General features: G+C 60.1%; 1 protein-coding gene across 5 annotated transcripts; it reads right to left on the reverse strand.

The window, feature by feature from the left end:
* Nucleotides 1-1,416: 1,416 nt before the first annotated feature.
* Zbtb7a (zinc finger and BTB domain containing 7A) lies at nucleotides 1,417-17,248 on the reverse strand. Of its 5 annotated transcripts, none has more exons than XM_085692459.2 (3): nucleotides 17,170-17,248; nucleotides 8,119-9,368; nucleotides 1,417-5,539 (listed from the first exon to the last, which is right to left on the reverse strand). In XM_085692459.2, the coding sequence occupies exons 2-3, from the start codon at nucleotides 9,351-9,353 to the stop codon at nucleotides 5,074-5,076; spliced, it is 1,701 nt and encodes a 566-aa protein (XP_085548585.2). In that variant the 5' UTR covers nucleotides 9,354-9,368; nucleotides 17,170-17,248; the 3' UTR covers nucleotides 1,417-5,073. The 5 variants fall into 5 exon arrangements, with proteins under 5 accessions (XP_085548585.2, XP_085548583.2, XP_085548584.2 ...); XM_085692457.2 differs by lacking the exon at nucleotides 17,170-17,248 and adding an exon at nucleotides 16,001-16,181; XM_085692458.2 differs by lacking the exon at nucleotides 17,170-17,248 and adding an exon at nucleotides 15,961-16,181.
* Nucleotides 17,249-19,892: the final 2,644 nt, after the last annotated feature.

The raw sequence follows: 19,892 nt of genomic DNA on the forward strand, positions 1-19,892 counted from the left end.
GCCCCGCGGGGCACAGGAGGGATCACGGACACTGGACAGGGGATGGCCGCGCGTGGCTGTTCTGCTTTTCCTGCATTGAGGCCGAGCCTGGAGCGCTGGCCTGGCCGTGAGCGTGTTTAGTTGAGAAGCCATGGTGGGGCGGCGGGCCGGGGACAGCAGCCACAATGTGCAATAACGTGGTGTCGCGGACCCGCGTGGCGTGGGGGGGTGTCATTTTCTAGCCAGCTACCTCGGTAACTCCAATTCATTCAGGTTCACTTCCCCACGGGGCAGCCCAGCCATGGGCTCGGGCACCTCAGCTGCCTCCCTGCCCGCGGGAGGGTCGCTCTTCCACCGCCCGTCGCCCTCCCCACCCGACTCTGTCAGGAAGCAATACCGGGTCTGGTCCAGAGCGGATGGCCTGGCGGTGTCACCGCATGAACTCGCCGGGAGGCCAGGGGCCCTGGCCAGCCGCGCGGCACTCTTTTCTAATATTTGTATTCTAATTTAATTGTTTTTTAAAAATGCAAATAAAATTTAAAAAAAAAAAAGAACCAAGAGTAGCCAGTCGTGGTGTGTGGTTTGTTTCTTTGTAACCTGCCTGTCCTCCCCTGAGCTAAAGGCTGGATGGGCTTGTTAGATAATGTCACCAGGAAACCCCTCAGAAGGTTAAATATGGGCGGATCTCTGGGTGAGACTCTGTCTACAAAATGTGTAGAAACACTGAACAGGAGCAAGGCTCAGACACACACCCAGAGTGCAGGGAGTGAAGACTTTGTGCTCAGTGAGACCCATGTGCTGTGACCTCTCAAGTGGATGAGGCTGGTGGACCGGAGAGCCCAAGGAGCATCCATGGTTCATATGACCTGGGAATGGAGGGCCTGGAGCAGTCTGGCAGACAGCCCCACAACACAAGCGGCAGTCACTCGGTGGGCAGGTACGTCCAGGATGCAGAACTCAGACTTGGTGGGTTCCCAACACCCAGGACCCATCCACGGCTCCACTGCTCTGGATACAGCCCGTGGGAGGACCCCATGCCTACCCCATCCCCTTTCCCTAATGATAGGGCCCCAGTTCCCACTTCCTCCTGGGGACAGGAAGTTGTCCACAGCCAGCTGAGGTTTCCGGCCCCCCGAGGCCCGATAAGGTCACTGGAGACCAGCTGGGGACAGCAACTTGGGGGCTTCCTATTGTTCTGGCACAGGCGACCCAGGGCCTGAAACACCCAGGATTTTGAGGTCACCAGCCCAGGTGGCCCATAGGTCACCACCTTTGCCTGGAAAAACCTAACACCCACCCTGGGACCCCCTTGGTCCCTCTGTCAGGCCCCACCCACAGGGCATGTGAAACTGAGCAGATACTGGGTGTCTCCCAGGCACTCTCCCCCACCCCACCCCAAAAAAACAAGACAGAACACAGAGACCAGGCAAGGAGGCGTCGTAACAGGCTGCATTTAGTGGTTGGGTTTTTCTTTTATGTACAAGAAAAATGAGTTCTATTTTTTCGGAATTTTTCATAATCTTTTGTTTGTATGTTTTTTATTACTTTTAAATCTTGTCCCCCCACCCCCAAAAAGTGCATTTTTTTTTAAATCAGTTGATTTGTTTTCGTTCTGCCTCCCCCACTTTATTTTATAAAGATTTTTACATCCAGTCAGTGGAATGTCTGTTCTGTGCTCCGGACCTCTATACACCAGGCCTGGGCCCCAAAAAAATCCAAGGCACCTCATTCTGGACCTGGGGTGGGGTTCCCCTGGCCCTCTGTCTTCCTGAACCCCGTGCCCCCCACCAATATAAGTCAATATTTAGTGCGAGCTAGTTCTGAACTGAGATAATCATTCCTGGGGTGAGGAGCCCCCCAAGACCCCTGACCCGTCCGGTGCCAGCCACCCCGAACTCCGGGAAGGCTGTTTCCTCAGCTTAAATAACTTTTTAAAATAAAACTGCAAATATAAATATCTTTCTTTCTCAAAAAATAGGATTTTGCTCTCTTTTATTTTTTTGTCGGTTTTTGTCTTTTTTTGTTTTTTTCTATTTTTCCTTTCAGCCTGTGTCCCCCTTTACAATCCCCATTTGCACTCTGCACACCCAGGAGTCCCTGAACAGTCAGCCTGAGGCTTACCTGCGCTGCCTCAACAGAAGCATCCCCTGGTCACCCACCCAGAGGACCCACGGGAGCACCCGAGGAAGGTCAGCTGTGCTCAGACAGGGTGACAGGGTGGTAGCCGCTGGAGGAAGGGGTCCTCCTGAATGACCCTCAGCGCACCTGCTTTGGTTCCGCCCACTCGAGCCCAGCTTGGCGGGGCCATGGCTGGGCCAGGTCTGTTGTCTACATTCATTGGTTTCTATATATATATGTAGATATATATAGATTTTTTTTTCATTTTTATTATTTTTTTGCCTTTTTATTTTATTTTTTTCTTAATCTCAAAAGGCCAGTGGGGTAGGAAGGCAAAGAGCAGCAACTACTCAGCAGGCGTGGCCTATCTCAGGTCACAGGCTGGGGACAGCTGCAGGCCAGTCCCCTCCCCAGTCCTGGGGTCCCCGGAACCCCCCAGGCTGGGCCCTCTCTCTCTCTCTCTCTCTCTCACTCAAACACACGGGAATTCACCATAATAGAAGTAATAAATTTGTTATCTTTTTTCCGATTTTTTCTTTTTGTCGTTGGTACCAGGCATTTAAAAAGAAAAAAAAGAAAAAAAAAAAAAAAAGAGCACACACACACAAATAAACCCCCAAACAACCAAACAAAAACCTCTCTCTCTACAGCACCCTCCGCTCAAACCTCTAGTGAATTCCACAATTCTCTTTGGCAACTTTTATCACGGCCTTAATTTAAATAAAAATTTGTAAAAATCGATCCACATTCTATATACAGTATGTGATTGCAATATGGGGAGCAGGGGGCGGGCCTTGGGGGTTGTCCCGGCAATGGGCCCATGCGGTGGCTGCGGCCCCCCAGGACGGGCTGGCGGTTAAGGCAAGGTGGGTGTGGGTGGGCAGAAGCTGAGCGCGGAGCTGGGGGCAAGGGTTTAGTGCAATTCCCAAGGGGGTTTGCGTTGTCGCTGGCGGGCTATGGGGCACCCCCCACCACAGTCCCCAAGGGCTCCACCCGCCCCAAGTCTGGTGGCCACTGGCCAGGATGACATGTGATTAAAGGTTGGTTTTATTGCGAGGGGGGAGCAATGGGGGCTGCTGGGCCCTGCTTGGCCACAGCCCGGTTCCCGGGACAGCTCACAATGGTAGTGGGGTGCAAGGGAGGCCAGCACCACCCCGCCCCTGGGCCTGCCCCTTCTGCTGGCCCCAAGGGGGGATCCTGAGACATTTGGGAGGGGAGGGGATGAGAAGGAAAACCTCTGTTAGAGACTGGAAAGCGGCCTTCTTATCGAGCTTCCCTTTAAAGCCAAAGAACAAGACATTTGTCAATAGACACACGGGGCACCTCCACCCGTGCCGGCACCCGGCAGCATCGTCCCCAACCCCGGCCCCTGTCCGTGGCCTGTGGCTCGGTCACACCGGGCCTTTGGGGGGGAGCCGGAGTTTGGGGCGTGGGGGTCAGGTGCCGGCCCCTGGGTTACAGTCAGTGCCTTTGAGTAAAAAGGGGGTGCCTAGGAGGTACTACACACAGGAAGGGGGGCCGGGCAGGAGTCGTGGGGTCTGGCTGGCCAGGGACCAGCCCTCTCTCTTTCTCTCTCGGGGACATCCCTGAGCTGGGAGGCAAATTGGCGAGCCGAAGGGGACAGTGGCCCTGGCTCCCAGGCCTGTGGTCTCCAACAGAGACAAGAGAAAATCAGCTGGGTTGGGGAAGGGTGGCCTGGCAGACTTGGGGACCCTGGGTCCCTTCCCGCGGCGTCCTGGCCTCCCCGCCCTGAGCCTCGGGAACACACGTGGATTCTGCCGGAGCAATGGGTTGGGTTTCTTTATTTTATACAAAAATAAATTGACTTAGTTACTTTCCACTGCTTGCTCTCTCTCTCGCTCTCTCTCTCGCTCTCTCTCCAATTTTTCATAGAAGCTGGGCGCAACTTGTAAACATTTTCTTAAGTTAAGAATGAAAAGTACCCGTTCAGTTACAAAGTGCCAAGATCCCCACATGGCTGTCACCGCTTTAGCTGATTTTTAAGTTTTTGTTTTCCCTTCGTATTTAGTAAAATCCTGGGGTTTTATTGCTGTTTTGTGGCATTAAGCTGTGGCCTCTCTTGCCCCCTCCCCTGTCCCTGCCTGAGTCCCTGGGGTTCCCTCTGATCTTGGCTATGTCCCCCCAAAACTGCTGCCTGCTGCCGGCTCCTCTGAGGAAAAGAATATTTTATATATATCTCTCTATATATATCTCTATATAAACTGTCTTTAAGGAGGAAAAGGGGAAATAGATCTAAAAAGTGCTTTAAAAAGTGGGGCGCAGGGTGAAGACAAATTTTCAATCTCTGAACATGGGGTGGGGTCAGGCTAGCGGAGACAGGAGGGTCGGGGGGGTCGCCCTGAGCAGTGGCCCCGAGGACCCCGCCAGGTGTAAGTGCCGTGAAAGAAGGTGGCGGGACCCCGGCGGCCCCCCAAATCCCAGCTCCGGCCACCCAGGCTTGGGAATAAATAGACTTGTATGTCAGTGGTGGCCAGGGTGGGGGTGTGCAGAGGTGCGAGGCCATAGGCGGGACGGGAGCAGGGAGGCCGAGGGGACACCCCCCTCTTTAGTAAGTGCCCTGAGGAAGGAGGGTGGGGAGCTGGGGACAATTTTAACGTCCACTCACAGTGGACAGAAAGCATTTAAGGTCTGTCTGAGACCCCTAAAACCAACCAGCAAGGAGCCGGGCGCCTGTCCTGGGGGTTCCCATCACCCTCACCTTAGCCAGGAGCAGGCAGGGAGGCCAACGGGGTGGGACCCCACGCGGACAGGGGCGAGGGGCGCGGGAGCGGGTGCGGCCACGTCCTAATCTGTGAAAGGCAGGCGTGCCCACAACGGCCATGGATATATACACGCACACAGGTCCGCGCGTGGGTGGATGGAGCGTCTGGACAGACAGCTGTGGTGCTAGGGTGGGTGTGGTTTTTCTCTCTTCTCTCTTAGTTTGTTTTGGTTTTGGTTTGTTTTGAATGCAAGTCAGGTTGCAAAGTTACCCTCTGCAGCGGCCACGGCAGGGCCACCTGCACCATCACCGCCGCCGCTGCCTGCTACATTCAGGCGGCCCGAGCCGTCGGGGCTGGCCTCGTCCTCGTCCTCATCCTCGTCCTTAAAGTGCTTCTCCTGGCCATTGCGCGGGGTGTCAGGGAGCCCGGGGGGCACAGAGGCCCCAGCAGGGACATCGGGGGGCACACCCCGCACGCGGGGCTTGCGGCCCCGGCGCGAGGGAACCCCGTTGCAGCCGTCTTTCTTGAGGTGTCTGTGCAGGTGGTCGGAGCGCACGAAGGTCTTGCAGCAGCTGTCGCACTGGTAGGGCCGCAGCCCCGTGTGCACCCGCATGTGGTTCTTCAGGTCGTAGTTGTGCGCGAAAGCCGCGCCGCACTGCTGGCACAGGTACGGCTTCTCGCCTGTGTGCTTCCGCATGTGCACCTTCAACTTGTCCTGCCTGTGGGCAAGCGGGTGGGGGCACGGTCAGCAGGCACCTGGAGACCCCAGCCCCACCCAAAGCCCGCACTTGGGACACTGCTAAGCTCAATCAAGTCACCCTCCCTTTCCTGAAGTGGGTGAGCACAGGTGTGCCCCTTTGCAACAGTACTGACTCACTTGGCACCTGCTGGATGTCAGGCCCTGAAAATGCCACAGGGAGAAGAGGCCCAGGACTATGGGTGCTCTGGCCCAGAAAGCCTCTTATGACGGCTGGGCAGTGGTGGTACTCGTCTTTAATCCCAGCACTAGGGGGCAGAAGCAGGGGGCTCTGAGTGAGCTGGAGCCTATCCTGGGCCAGTCAGTTCTGTCACAGCCTGGTCTACACCTTGAGAGACCCTGTCTCAAATAAAAGTACTACATCTCAAAAACATGCACGGAAGGAAAGCAGTGCCCCCAGGCCACCCTATGGGGCCTACTAGACCCTCAGAGTGACCCTGCACCACAGCTCCCCACACCCCAAGACTTCACTTGCATCTTGGCTGGCTTCCCTTCTGTGGCTGGGGAGCAAATGTCCATGCCCCTGTACCTGAGACACAGCCCGAGCGCTGGGCCCCAGACGACAAAGGTGGGCAGAGCCTGGGCTGCACTTACTGAGTTAGTTACTTTCTCCGACCCCTTCACTTGCTGAAACCGGACCTGGCTTGTGTGACATTTCTTAGCTCTGTCTGTCCTGTTCTGAGGCATAGACTCCCCATGTAATCTTCCAGCAACCCAGACGGTGTCTTTGATCACGAGGAGTAATAACCCCTATTCAGGCCCTAAGGTCCACTCTGCATGCCCCTCTGCCTTTGCCAAACCCTGGGGACCGAGCTCCTGCTTGGGCTCCGTCTCTGGCACAGCCCAGGCTGCCATCCCTGAGCCCTCCATGACTCCCTACTGCTATAAAGGACATGGCCACCGGTCCTCTGCACCAGACCCTTTGTCTCTGCCTCAGTTGTACCAAGAGAACATGAAGGAGGTGAACCCCGCCCCACCCTCTGTACTTTCCTCCCAAGATCCACACCAACTATTGGGGGTTTTTTCGGCTGTCCCCTTGCACAGCCCCCCCCCACCTGGCACACCAGTGGTTAAAGATTTTCTAGATGTGTATGGGAGAGTTCCCTAGAAGGCTCAGAGGGGGAACTGCATGGCCTGGGGTTGCAAAGCAGGACAGGGGCCACACAGAGGCAGAGAGGGGGTGGGAGGCAGCCCCGGTTTCATCACCCCAAGCCCCGGCCTGGGTAATTATAGCCCCGGCTGCCACAGGCCCGGCTTACTCAACGCTCACTGTGAGTCACAGGGGCCCCTGGGCTCCAGGCCTGGAGGGGGCGGTTAGGGGGTGGGGGCGGGGAAGGCCCCGGAGAAGGGGTAAGTAGGCAGGCCATGGGAGAAAAGGCCTCACTAGGCACCCTCTCTGGGGAAGAAGGAACCAACCCCAAGCCTGGGTGGAGCCCAGGTGCACACCTGGTGGGAAGGGACAGGGCTGGGTGGCAGCTGCAGGGCCCAGGAGCTCACCATGCTGATCCCTCAGAGCCTAGTCTGAAGGAGGGGCCCACGGTCCCCAGGCCACGCCCCGGGGGAGGAGATTCCCCACCGCTGGCCCCGCCCACCAGAGCAGCAGCCTCCCTGGTGCTCTTTGTCCCCACCTGGCACTCCTGGCACTGGAGCCCTGCCGCACCCTCCTCCCCTGCCCTCTGAGGAGGGGGCCGGGGTTCTGGGGAGGGGGTCGGGTGGGGCCAGGAAGTTAGGACAATGGCTTCTTTCTTCAGGCCTGGTAGGCGTGGCTGGGGGAACCCCAGGGCAGGGGGTAACAGCTGAGTCACTGGGCCTGGCTGCACCCCTGCCCGCCACACACAGGTCTAGTCTGCCCTAGGTCCACACAGCTCAGGAACTACCTCTGGACTGCTCAAACCCAATCACAAACAGCCCCTGGCCTGCCCTTGAACTCTCCCTGACTCCTTCCCAGATCTTTCCATACCTTAAGGCCTGGACCCAGACTCTCCAGGTAACAGCAGGCCCCAGGGTCTTTGCACAGTTGGCCTCTGCTTGAGAGAGCCTCCCTTGCTCAACTGGCTGGTGGCCTTCTGGGACTCTGGCCCATCTGGGCACAACAGCATTCCTGCACCTGGAAGGCGCCTAACAAAGGCTGGCTGAGGAGCCCAGTGTGGTGGCACACTTCCTGCTCCGCACTCCTGCGGCAGAGCAAGGAGGGTCTCTGCCAGTTCCTGGCCCGCCTAATCTGCACAGTGAGCCTGGGTCTCAAAAAGAGGAAACAGGCCAGGTGGTGGTGGCCTACACCTCTAATCCCAGCACTCTGAGTTCGAGGCCAGCCTGGTCTACAAGAGCTAGTTCTAGGACAGGCTCCAAAGCTACAGAGAAACCCTGTCTTGAAGAATAAAACAAAAACAAACAAAAAATCAGAGAAAATATCATGGAGGCTGATGGGGACCAGTGAACAACCAGAACAACAGGTGGCCTCTCTCTCTGGAGCCAGCGGTGGTCCACGCTGGGAGGACCTGGGAGCCGAGCCCCCGCCCCGCTCCTGTCCCGCACTCTCACCTGGTGAAGCGAACTTTGCAGATGTTGCACTCGTAGGGCTTCTCACCCGTGTGCGTGCGGATGTGGCGGGGCAGCTTGCCTGCACCCTGGATCACCTTCTCGCAGATGGGACACTTCTGGAAGGCCTTGGCCCGGATCTTCTTCTCGCCCTTCTGTGACCAGGCCGGGTACACATCGCCATCGTGAGCGCCGCTGAAGTACTTCAGGTAGTAGTCCATGACACCCTTGTCGTCTGCACGGGACTCCTCATCACTGTCCCCCCGGCCCACCGATGACATCATCTGCTGTAGCAGCGTGCTGGCCGCCAGCCCGTCCACATCGGCCGCGTCGCCATCCTCGCCCTCGGCTGCGCCAGACAGGAAGCCTGGGGAGTCGCCAGGCTCGGGGGCTGCCTCGGACAACGATGCTGCCTCCTCCTCTCCGGCGCCGGCGCGGCCGTAGTGGCCGTTCTGTGTGGCGGCCGGCGGGGCTGCGGGTGGCGGGAAGAGTCCCCCGGCCGGGGTGTCCTCGTCCCGCTCAGGCCACAGCCCTGGGGTGCTGTCGCCCTCGTCCCCATCGCCCGCGGATGGCCGCTCGGCCGGGGGCCCCGGTCCGTAGAAGTCCAAGCCGTTGCAGTCGCCTGCGGCCACGGCGGCCACAGCAGCAGCCACAGCGTCCTTGGTTGCGTCGAGGTCGTCTTCGGGGGCGCCGAAGCCAGGCCACGGGAAGGCGGTGGGGGGCAGGCTGTTCATGGGGTTGCTGCGGAAGAACTCCAGGTACTCCTTGGCGCGCAGCAGGTTGCGCTGGTCCGTGGGGCCCGCCCCGTCGGGCTGGCCCGCATCGCCTGCGTCGTCGGCTGCCAGGATCTGGCGCTCCAGCAGGTCTGCGCACACGTGGCTCACGGCCGGGATCTCCAGCAGCCGGGCGGCGCTCAGGATGTCACCCACATTGGCCGTGCTAACCGTGAGCGTGGCGGTGTAGGCAAAGTCCATGAGCGCCGTTAGCGCCTCGGCGCTCACAAAGTCGATCTCGTACACGTTCTGCTGGTCCACGACGGCGCCCGATGTGAACAGCTTCTTGAAGTACTGGCTGCAGGCCGCCAGCACCGAGCGGTGCGTGGGGAACTCGCGGCCCTCCACCAGGATCACCACGTCGCACAGCAGCCCCTGCGTCCGCTGCTCATTCAGGCCACTCAGGATGTCGCTGCTGTGGTCCGGGAACGGGATCCCGATGGGGCCGTCCACGCCGCCAGCCATCTTCCCCGCCGACACCTGCAGGGAGAGGGAGAGGAGGCTGTCAGCTGAGGGGACTCCAGGGGAGATGAAAGCGTCGCCAGAGAATGGCTGGACCCCCTGTGCCTGCAGACCAGACCCGGGTCCTGTAGAAGGAGGCCACCAGTCCACGACCCCACAGTGAAACCAGGCCTACCCAGGATCTGTACACTCGGGGTGCCCCCTTCCTGCCCTGGCCCCAGGCCAGGCCGGTGAGTAACAGGGAAAACCAAACTGCCAATCAGGCCACGCCCCCACACAGGACAGGGCCTCCTGTCTTGGTTGATCCCCAGAATGGCGCTCAGCATGTGCCAGGCCTCAGTTTCCCCATCTGACAAATGGGCAGCCACTCCTGGAGGAACCTGGCAGAGGGGTATCAGGCTGTCCCACCCGTCCCCACCCCTCCTCGTCTCTGCCCCCCCCAGCTGTGACTCATCTGCCCACGGCCTTGTGCAACCCTCTGGCGCTTGTCCCCACCCTCCGCCCTCTCCAGGGAACCAGGCTGCCCTTCGCCACCCAACAAGGCCCACATTCCTCAAGAGCCCCCTGTCTGCCATTGTAGGGCCAGGGGCCACTGAATACTGTCCTTAGAAGAGACAGGGCCTAAGCTGCACCAACTTCAGTTTCCTGAGGCCTCTGGGCCCCTCCTGTCCCATGCCTGGCCTGGCGCTCACCCAGAGGTTCAACAGGGAGGCACCGTCCATGGTGGGTCTTTCCTCACAAGTGTGGCTGGTGACACAGGCTCCTTTGTGCCCCTCGGCCACAGCCCACCCTCTCCTCCACACACATACCCTGGACAGGGGAGGGACCACTCAGATGTGACTGTAGGGACTGGGGGCAGAGGAGCCCCCATTGGTGGTTTCCACCCCTCCCACCATCTGCTGCCTGGCTCTGGGTCTTGGCGAGAATGTGGGCAGACAAGACAAGCCTGTCCCCTCCAGCCACGGAGAGGAAGGGGGCATGTGACCCCAAAGATGTCCCCCAGCCAGGGTGACCCAGATCCCTCGGGAGATGGCTCAAAAGTGTCCCTCCAGGGGCCCCCAGGGCCTGAAAAAGTCCAAATGAGTCAGCCTGGCTGCTGTCTTGGGCACGGTCACCCTGGCTTCCCACCAGGCGCTGAGCTCCAGGGCCAGGGGCTGCCGAGCCCTATTTTAAGTGCGAAGGCGCCCAGGCTCCAGCCTGTGGGTCGTGGCTGGGCCAGGCCTGGAGACCTGGGGCCACAGAAGCCAGTCCCTGTATCATATCCACCCCCCACAAAGGCGACAGGGTGCCCAGGGAGCGCTGGGCAGCTCAGAGAGATCAGCAGGAAGGCTGGTCCTCCTCAGAGCTCCTAGGTCCCAGGGCCCCAGCAGACACCTGCCTCGCCACGCCCTGGGCCTCTGGAGGCCTCAGGTGAGGAGCAGCCCCGAGAACAGCCATAGCTCCCCGTAAAGCACACCGGTCAACCATGACGAAACTGAGGCACCCAGCTCCAGGCCTACGTCCCTCCTCTGGAGACCTTCCCAACAATGACTGGGGTCCCCACACAGGAGTTCCTGCCTGTGCCTGCCTCCGTGGGATTTCTGGGGCTCTTCAGTGCTGAGTCGGCGGCCGGGCAAGGGGCAGGCCCTGGCAGGCCCCTTCTGGGTTGAAGAGGTGGGGCACCCTCTCCTGAGGCCAACCAGACAGTAGGGTCAAACAAAAGGTCAGATGAACCAAAGACCCAGGCCCACACCCTGCTCCACCCACCTGGCAGGCTGACACACCCAGTATCAGGGGATAGCTGCTGGTCCCACCTCTCCTCTAACCTAGGATTACTTGCTGCAGGACTTTTCAGACTACCTGCCCTTCCCAGCTTTCCTCCAACAGTTTGGACCAAGACAGGCACAGAGAGGTGAGCAGATAGCCAAGGTCACACAGCAACCACGAGGGTCCCAGGGGCTGAGGAAGGGTACTTAGGCTAGGGTCTGAGCGGTGCTGGAGGTGGGGGAGGGGTGGGAGCCTAAGTCTGGGGTCTTTCCAAAGTCACACAGGTGAAGGCTAGGACTGGCCTCCAGGTCCCATCCTCAGGAAGAAAAAGGGGGTTTCTGGGAAGGGGCCGGGCGGGAAAACTTGCCACCCACCACCTTACTCCACATTCCTGAGGCAGGGCCAGGCCACATGAGGGGTCAGACTCCACCCCAGGTTGCCAGGGTTCCTGCGTGAGCTCCTGCTGGAGGCCACGCCCCTCTGGGCCTCAGTTTCCTTGGGGACTCTGGCCTGAGGTCACGCACCGCACATTTGCTCAGGTGTGCCCATCAACCCCTTGGGGCTATGGGGCTTCCCACTGTTGCCTTCACTAGGCCCAGAAAGGGTGGGCAGCCACCCCAAGGTCACACAGCAGGCCTGGCAGCAGGTACAGCCCGCCAGGCCCCTGCCCCGCGGCCCCCTCCCCAGCCTGTGTTGCAAGGGTTGGTCCCCACGGGTTACAGTTCCCTGACCTGATGCCAATGCCCGCCTGGCCTGGTCTAAATGGACAGGAATTCATTGGGGGCGCATGGGTGGCCCCCCGCCCAACCCGGCTAAGTAGCAACAGAGGGCCGGCAGGATTCACTCAGGCCCCGCCATTTACTGTGCATTTATTGCCATAATGGGGAGGGGCTTCCTGCCCAGGGGCCTTAAAGGGCCAGAGGCAGGAAGGCAGCCGGCCCAGTGGGAAGTGTGTGAGTGTGGGGGCGGGGACAGGCAGGCCTGTGGGGAGCCCAGCTCCAGGGTGGGGCCCAGGCCCACCCTGTTCCCACGCTCCCAGTGCCACTCATCCCGGAGAGCCACAAGTGGAAACTAAGACCTTCCCCGGCGTGGAGGGTGAGGCTCCTGCTGCTGGGGGCAACCAAGACAGACCGAAAGGACCCTGAACGGGCAGAACCGAGCTTAGCTGCACCTGTTATCCAGGATGCCGTCCGAAAGCAAGTCTGAGGGACCTGGCAAGACTCTTCTGTCACCTGTAGCCACCTGCAAGTGCTCCCCAGAAGGTCCCTGGCTGGCCCACGGGCCTGCAGAACCCGCCACCTCCCTCCTCAGACTCTACTGGCTCAAGGTGGGCCCGGCCTATTTCCCGTCAAACCAGAAAGGTGTGGGTGGGGAGGGCCACTGAGTGGCCCAACCCCAGCCTGCTGAGGGGACAGATGGAGGGGACGGGCCTCAGGCCACACTCCAGATCCCACAGGGTGGACGTGAAAGGAGGCTGGACCCTGTGACTGTGCTGGAGGAGAGGGCTGACCACCCTCATCCCACCTGAGGACAGGGGACACTGCTGGGAGGGGGTCTGGAACCGAGGCCCCCTCCCTCAACACACAGGGGGACTAGATCAGAGAGGGGAGGCCACAGGCCCAGGGCCACAGAGCCAGCTGGAATTTGAACCTGGCTGGTCTTGCCTAACTCGTTCTTCCCAGGGTGCCTCTCCCCTCCCCCGACACAGCCCCCAGGGAGCTCAGGGCACAGGGGCCCTGGCCTCACAAGCTACAGGGCAACAACACCCTGGGGGGCTGGCAGGACTAGGGTCCCCCTGCCGGCTCAGGACGGCAGGGCCGCTCCCACCCACCAGTCCCTCCAAACCTGCTCAGGTTGGCGGTGGGAAGCTGGGAAGAGGACACAGTCAGGGAAACTGAGGCAGAGCGGGAATGTGGCCCCTCTTGGTGGGCAGCAGACCCTGCCTCAGCTTGCCCTCCTGGCTCCCTGCAGGGCCTGTGATGGGGGAAGGCCAGGGTGGCTCAGGTGGCAGAGACCTTGGGGTGCCCCAAGCAGACCCCGGGGAAACCCAACCCGAAGGATCTGAGACAAGAGTGGCCCTCCTCACGTCAGGCCCTGGGGACGAGCAGTTTTGGGGACCAGGGGTGCAACTGTGGCACTGTGGACCTGAAGCCCACTGCCCACCGTGTGCCCAGTCCCCAGGGGACAGACGAGGGTTCCAGCTGTGTGACCTTGGAGTCTCACGGTCCCTCTCTGGGCTCAATGTCATTGTAGGCAGGATCCCTAGGCGTGACAGGTGTTAGTTTCGGCATCCAGTCCCTGACACCAGCCTCCCAATCTCTTGGAAAAGAATCCTCTGGAACACTAGGGGACTTTTGGGAAGACCCCTACACCCAGGGGGAGGACCACCAGGGACATGACCTTGAGTCTACCCCCTGTGCCTCCCACGTCCCTCTGTCCCTCTGGTCTCGAAGACCCAGCTTACCAGAGCCCTCCTCACTCCAAGCCTGGGTTTCCTTCTATGTGACAAGGACTGAGTTACAGGTCACACAGCCTCAAGGAAAAGAACAGAATGCACCCAAAAGCCACCAAGGACGAGGCACTCCTGCCCAGAAACCGTCCCCATACCAGGCCACACAGGACTCTGCCTCTCTGGCCTCAGTGTCCCCAAACGCCTGAGACCCTAGGTGTATGGCTCCCCTTCCTGAACCGAGAGCTGCCTGGCCTCAGCCACGGCCAATTTCAACTAAATAATAAATACCCCCACCCCCAAAGTGACCGGCAAATTAAAATTTCAGTGTCCCGGTTGGATCCTGTTTCCTGCCTGTCTTCCAGCCCAGGCTGTCCCCTCCCTCCCTCCCCCAGGCCGTCTCCACAGCGATGCCTGCCGGTAAACAGAGCCCCGAGCCCAGCCCCGGAGAGGTGCCAGGGCCTAGCTGGGGGAGCCACTGGAGTCCCTCCGGGAAAGGTGTGGGGTGGGGAGGTGACCCTGGGATGAGCAGACGTCCCCAGGCTCAGAGAACCCTCTTGCAACCTAGGGCCTAGCCGGAGCCGAGGGAGGGAGGGAGGGCCTGGGGACCTCTCCCACCACAGTCCTGCCAATTGCAAGTAATCAGCTTGGTGCCTGGGGGGGCTCCCCCCTCCTCAGCGTGGGAGCGGCCACTCAGGGTGACGCCCTGGGCCCGGGCTTGGGGGAAGGTGGGGGGGGTTGGCTTGCTGACATCGGAGGCCGGAGACACCCTCGCCGGGGGAAGCAGCTGTGGCAAGGGGGGGGGGAGACACAGGGTTTCCGCCAAGTCTGTCACCCATGGGTGCTGGGCTCAGTGATTCACGGGTGCTGAGCTAAGTGGATCTGCTTGGAAAGAGAGGGAAAAGAGAGAAGGGAACCGGGGAAGCCATCTGTCTCCCTCTCTCACTTCCGCCACTAAAGAAGCACCCTTGGGTGCCAGGCCCAGGTGGGGACGGCGGCGGGGGCGCACGTGGTGGCGATGGCGACGAGGAGGAGGAGGAAGGGAGGAAGGAAGGGACGGGACGGCGGCCCCGAGGCCGCGCGGCTCCTACCTCCTTCCCGGGCGGCGCGAGGGCCCCGGCGACCGTGACGATGGCTGCGGCGGGCTGGCGGCTCCGAGCCCCGGCGGGCGACGCTGAGCCCGGCCCCGCGCCACCCTCCGCCGCCGCCCGGCCAATCCCCACCCGGGCTGGGGGGAGGGCGATGCAAATTACCCCGGATCTGGGTCCGCCCGTCACCTCCCCCGCGCCCGGCCCGGCCCGCGCCAGGCCGCGCATCCCCGGCCTCGCCTGAAGACCCGAGGCCCCGACACCACACCCTCCCCCTGGGAGGGAACGTCTCGTCTTGCGGAGGAACCTTTCTCCTCGTCCCGGAGCGTCCGGAACTAAACGGAAACGGGAAAAAAAATAAAATAGCGAAACGAAGGGGGGGGCCTAGGGACGGTTACACAACAGGAGGGGAGGGGCGGCAGCCGGAAGCCGGGACCGCCACCGGCCCCCGGCGAGGGAGCCACGGAAGCTCCGCCCCTCCCGCAAGACCCCGCCCCTCAACGCGGGGTCCACCCTCATACTGCGCCGCGCCGGACGACTTCTCCCTTCCATTGGCCCTCTGGTCCGCCGCTCACCGCCCCTCCTCTGCAACGCCCCTCCCTGGCCGGTGGCACCGCGGGGCATTCTGGGATTTGTAGTCCAAACTCCCTGACCACCTTACGAGAAGCCAAGCCCTGAAGGTAAGAGAAAGAACTACAGCGCCCAGGAGAACCGAGAGAGGCCGCACCCGCCCCCCGGACACCCCACCCCTTCCCCCCCTCGCCTCTCGCTTTTTTTTTCTTTCTGCAAAGCCCCCCTCCCTGTTTTTTCAGCCCGCTCCCCCCTCCCCCATGGAGCTCCATCCTGCGTCCAACTCCAACGTCTGCGCGCAGTCCCGGATAGCACCCCCCACCCTGGCCTGCCCACGACCACTCGGAAAGGGGAACGGCGCGCGCCCCGGGCCCTACTGCAAACTTAGCACGCGACGCGCCCCTCTGCCCCCACCTCCGCCCGCGGTGCGGCCCGGCTCCCCTCCCCCGCACCCCGCGCGCCGGGAGCCCCGAGGCTGGGCAGCCCGAGTCGGGAGGAGGGGAGCGAGCGCAGGCTCGTGCCCTTCGCCCCGGAGGGACCCGGGCGGAGCCCCCCGTCACTAGCCTCCGGCTGTAGCCGGACACCCCCTGGTTTCTAGAACCCCGGAGCTGCGGAGGCGCCCCAGATCCCTCATCCAGCCCGTCTCCGCTCTCTTCGGGCACTCCGGGTGCGCACTGCGCCCCCGGCCGCGTCCCCACCCTGCAAGGAAATTAAAAAAAAAAATAGAAAGAAAGAAACAAACAAAAACAAAACCCACCTCTCCCTGAGAGGGGTCCCCTTCAGACCGGACGGCTTACCTCGCGGGGACCCGGGCCCGGAGGACGCGCGATCGGGGCTGCCCGCGGCGCGGACCTCGCTCGGGCGGGCGGCGGCGTCACTGCCCCTACAGTAGCCGTACAGTACGCAAAGCCCCGTATGATGCTCGCGACTCCCTTCCTGGTTTGTCCGAGGGCAAGAGGGGTCCTCCCTCGTCTTAAAGGTGCCGCAGCGCCGGCACCCCCACGCCCAGCCCGCCCCCCCGGCCGCCGCGGCCAGAACAGGCTCTGCAGGTCGGCTCTTGCCACGTCCCGCGGGGCTGCGCCGCGAGAGCAGATCCGGCTGCGATTAGGGATTTGGGGGTGCCGAGCGGGCGGGGGGCGCAGCCCCGACCCATCGGCCCCTCCCCTGGCAAGCCCGTGACCTCTCCGCCCCGCGCGCGGCGCCGTGCCAGCCTGCTGGCTTATCTACGGCCCGGAGCACCCCGGGGTGCTGGGGGCGGGCAAGAGGGGCCCCTCGGGTGTAAGGGGTGGGGGCCGCAGATAAACAGCCCCAGCCTGTGCGCGCAGGGCGGGGTGCAGGGGGCGCGAGCTGTGCCCCCGACGCCCGGGGCAGGGTGGGGCGGGTTGGCAGCGGGGGCGGGAGCGCGGTGCGCACCCGGAGGACCCACTGCTGGAGCGTGGGGGGCGCGCTGGACCCGGGAGCTGAGGGGAAGGCGAGGAAGTGACGGTCCTCTACCGCCACACCTCTCTCCTGGGCCACCAGGGCGACGGCACGATTCCTCATCGCCCTCCTTGGGCCTCAGTTTCCCCAAGTGTTGCAAGGGACTGGAGGGAGAAGGATGGGGTTGTTGCAAAGACGGCGAAGTTGCCTCGGACTCTCGGCTTTCCGTGCCTTCACCCTGAGCCTCAGTTTACCCAAGAAGTACAAGCAGCCCAGGAGAGGAAGAAGGAGGATATTTGCAAGCATCAGGAGCCTGCATCTGAGCTCCGGGTCCCCCAACCCCCACCATAAGCCTCAGTTTACCCAAACTGCGACGAATCCAGAGGAGGGGGAGCTGTTTGCAAGTATGGCTAGGTTGTTTAAGAGAGTCGGGTCTCCATCTACCCCCATCTGGGCCTCAGTTTACCCAAAGCCGTGCTAGGGATCCCCCAGGGTTAGGCTTGCAGGGCCCCGAGGTGGCAGCTCAGCTCGGGGGTCCCTCCCTCACCGTTGCAGCCAGCCAGCAAACCTGCCGCCCCGCGATTACATAAAACAGTCGCCTCCACCCGGCTGTGCCAGGGGCGTAGCGCGGGGAAGGGGTTGGCGAGGGGCGGGGAAGGACGGTTGTTTTCCAGGCCTTGTAATTTTCCCCGCAGCCGGCTGGCTGGCCCGGCTGAGGTGGGGCGTGGACCCGGACCCTCGCCGGAGCGTCGCGCAATCCCGGAGCAGGACGGAGGTGGGGAGTCGGGAAGCGCGAATCCAACCCAGCTTTATTTCTTGTTTTCCTTTTTCACCCCCGTGTCTTTTTCTCTCCCACTTCCTCTCCGGTCGTGGGAGAGGTCCGGAGAGGGAGGGGAAGGGAGAGGAGGGGACAAGCGACATCCCGGTTCACCAGGCCTGCTGGGTTTGGGCTCCACCACGCCACCCGACAACCCGGCTGTGGGTCCGCAACTCACGGGAGGGGGCGGAGTAAGAGTGTACTCCAGGCCTCAGTTTCCTCTTCTGCACCCCTTTTGATGGACCACATGGAATGTCAGCCTCCAAATATTTGGGTCCTTACTTTAGGATATTTTTCATTCATTGTTATTACTGTTATCAATATTTTTTACAGGTTGTCCTAATATATTTATTTTGTTTTTTACATCAAAGCATCGACCCCTCCCCCGTCTCAAACACATCTTTAAAAGTACAGTTCACCTGCATCTGCCACCCAGCACTTGGGAGGCAGATGCAGACGGATCTCTGTGAGTTCTAGGCCAGTCTCCTCTACAGAGCGAGTTTCAGGACAGCCAGGGCTACATAGTGACACTCTGCCTCAAAAATATAGATAAAAATGTCTTTCAATACCCAAGTAGTCTGGATTCGCGTTTTATATCAATAAATTGCCTTCTAAAGGGAAACCCAGGAGGTCCCCCATAGGGGAAGTGGTAGCCCCACGCCAGGCAGTGACACCAACCAAGAAGGTGGGCGGTCACATGAGCCCGACGGGGGTGGGGTGGGGACCCGGAACCTCGGCCACGGGACGGACGGAGTCACGGAACCCTTCCTCAAGCACTGGGGTGCCACGCCCTTCTGGATCTGCCGGGGCCACAGGGGGCGGGGTTACTCGTGTCTCCCGGAATTCACTGAGGGCACTTTCCACGCCCACGGCTGAAGCTCCTCCCACCTGCCTCGATTTACCCAGAGACTGGTACGGGTCCGGGAATAATTCAGCTTTGCAACTCCAGCGGTCACCTCAGGCTGGACCCTCCCTAGGGGCTTAGACAGACCAGCATCGCCTGCAGAGCACCTTGGACCACATCTCCCCCAGTTTTCTAATAAGTCCGAAAGGGGTCCAGGCCGGGTGGGAAGATGGGGGCAGGGTGAGTCAGAAGAGAACTGGAGGATAAGGCTAGAAAGGGCTGGCCTGGGCAACTTTCAAGATCTCCCAGCAGTCAATAGGATGGACCGATAAAGCCTGGTGGGTAGCGCAGGATTTTAATACTGAGGAGGAGACCGGAGGATTCTAAGAGTCCTGAGGCTAGCCTGGTCTACGTAGCAAGTCCTAGGTCATACAGGACTACGTGTGGGAATCTTCTCTAAAAGGGAAAAAGTAAATAAATTAAAATCAAATCTAGGGCTGAGTGGTGGTACACGCCTTTAATTCCAGCACTTGGGAAGAGACAAGTGGAGCTCTTTTGAGTCTGGTCCTCAGAGTGTAGACAAGGCCAGCCTGGTCTACAGAGCCAGGACAGCCAGGGCTACAGAAAAACCTATCTCAGGGAAAAAATTTAATCTAAATCCAATCTAATTTAATGATGTGGGTGAGGTGACACACACCTGTGAGCCCTGCGGGTCAGATGCCTGGAGAACCCCACCAGGGCTACTCAGGTCCCTAGCTCAAAAATAAGCAAACTGCCTGTTGATAGCAGCGCACACCTTTAATTGGAGTCCTCTGGGGACAGAGGCCAGCCTGGGCTACAGAGTGAGTTCCAGCACAGCCAGGGCTACACAGAGAAACCCTGTCTCCAAAAAAGACAAAATAAAATAACAACAACAACAAAATAATAATAATAATAATAAAAGGCAGCAAAACGCTAATGCAGTTAAAATATAAATCAGAGTGAGGAGCTGGTGACCAGGGTCTGTGGGACATTTTACCCCTTAATTTATTTTTATTAATTTTTTATTGAGCTCTACATTTTTCTCTGTTCCCCTCCCCCTTCAATCCTCCCACAAGGTCCCTATGCTCCCAATTTACTCAGGAGATCCTGTCTTTCTCTCCTTCCCATGGATAAGGACAATGTGGTACATTTACACAATGGAGTACTGCCCTTAATTAGTAATTAACTCTGGGGCACTGTTGACAGAGCCTAGGGCCTGGAACATGCCATGCAAATTCTCGACTTTTTTATTTTTATTTTATAATTTATTTAACTTTAGGTGGATTGGTGTGAAGGTGTCAGATCTCCAAAAACTGGAGTTACAGACAGGTGTGAACAGCCATGTGGGTGCTGGGACCTGAACCCAGGTCCTCTGGAAGAACATCTAATGCTCTAGCCTCTGAGCCATCGCTCCGGCCCCAAAATATTGAATTTGGGGGATTTCTTTAATTTTTTTTTCTGAGACAGGGTTTTTCTGTGTAGCCCTGGCTGTTGCTGTCCTGGAACTTGCTCTATAGACCAGGCTGGTCTCGAACTCACAGAGACCCGCCTGCCTCTGCCTCCCGAGTGCTGGGATTAAAGGCGTGCG

The sequence above is a fragment of the Myodes glareolus genome, chromosome 8 (genome assembly GCF_982192425.1).
Source record: "Myodes glareolus chromosome 8, mMyoGla1.1, whole genome shotgun sequence".
Lineage (NCBI taxonomy): Eukaryota > Metazoa > Chordata > Mammalia > Rodentia > Cricetidae > Myodes > Myodes glareolus.

What these genes read in the sequence shown, in the direction of transcription:
- Zbtb7a (XM_085692456.2), bottom strand. Translation starts at nt 14,861, where the DNA reads ATGCGCGGCCTGGCGCGGGCCGGGCCGGGCGCGGGGGAGGTGACGGGC. An exon ending in TCGCGCCGCCCGGGAAGGAG is followed by an intron (nt 9,369 to 14,636) that starts GTAGGAGCCGCG and finishes CTCTCCCTGCAG; the next exon opens with GTGTCGGCGGGGAAGATGGC. An exon ending in TGCAAAGTTCGCTTCACCAG is followed by an intron (nt 5,540 to 8,118) that starts GTGAGAGTGCGG and finishes GCTTGCCCACAG; the next exon opens with GCAGGACAAGTTGAAGGTGC.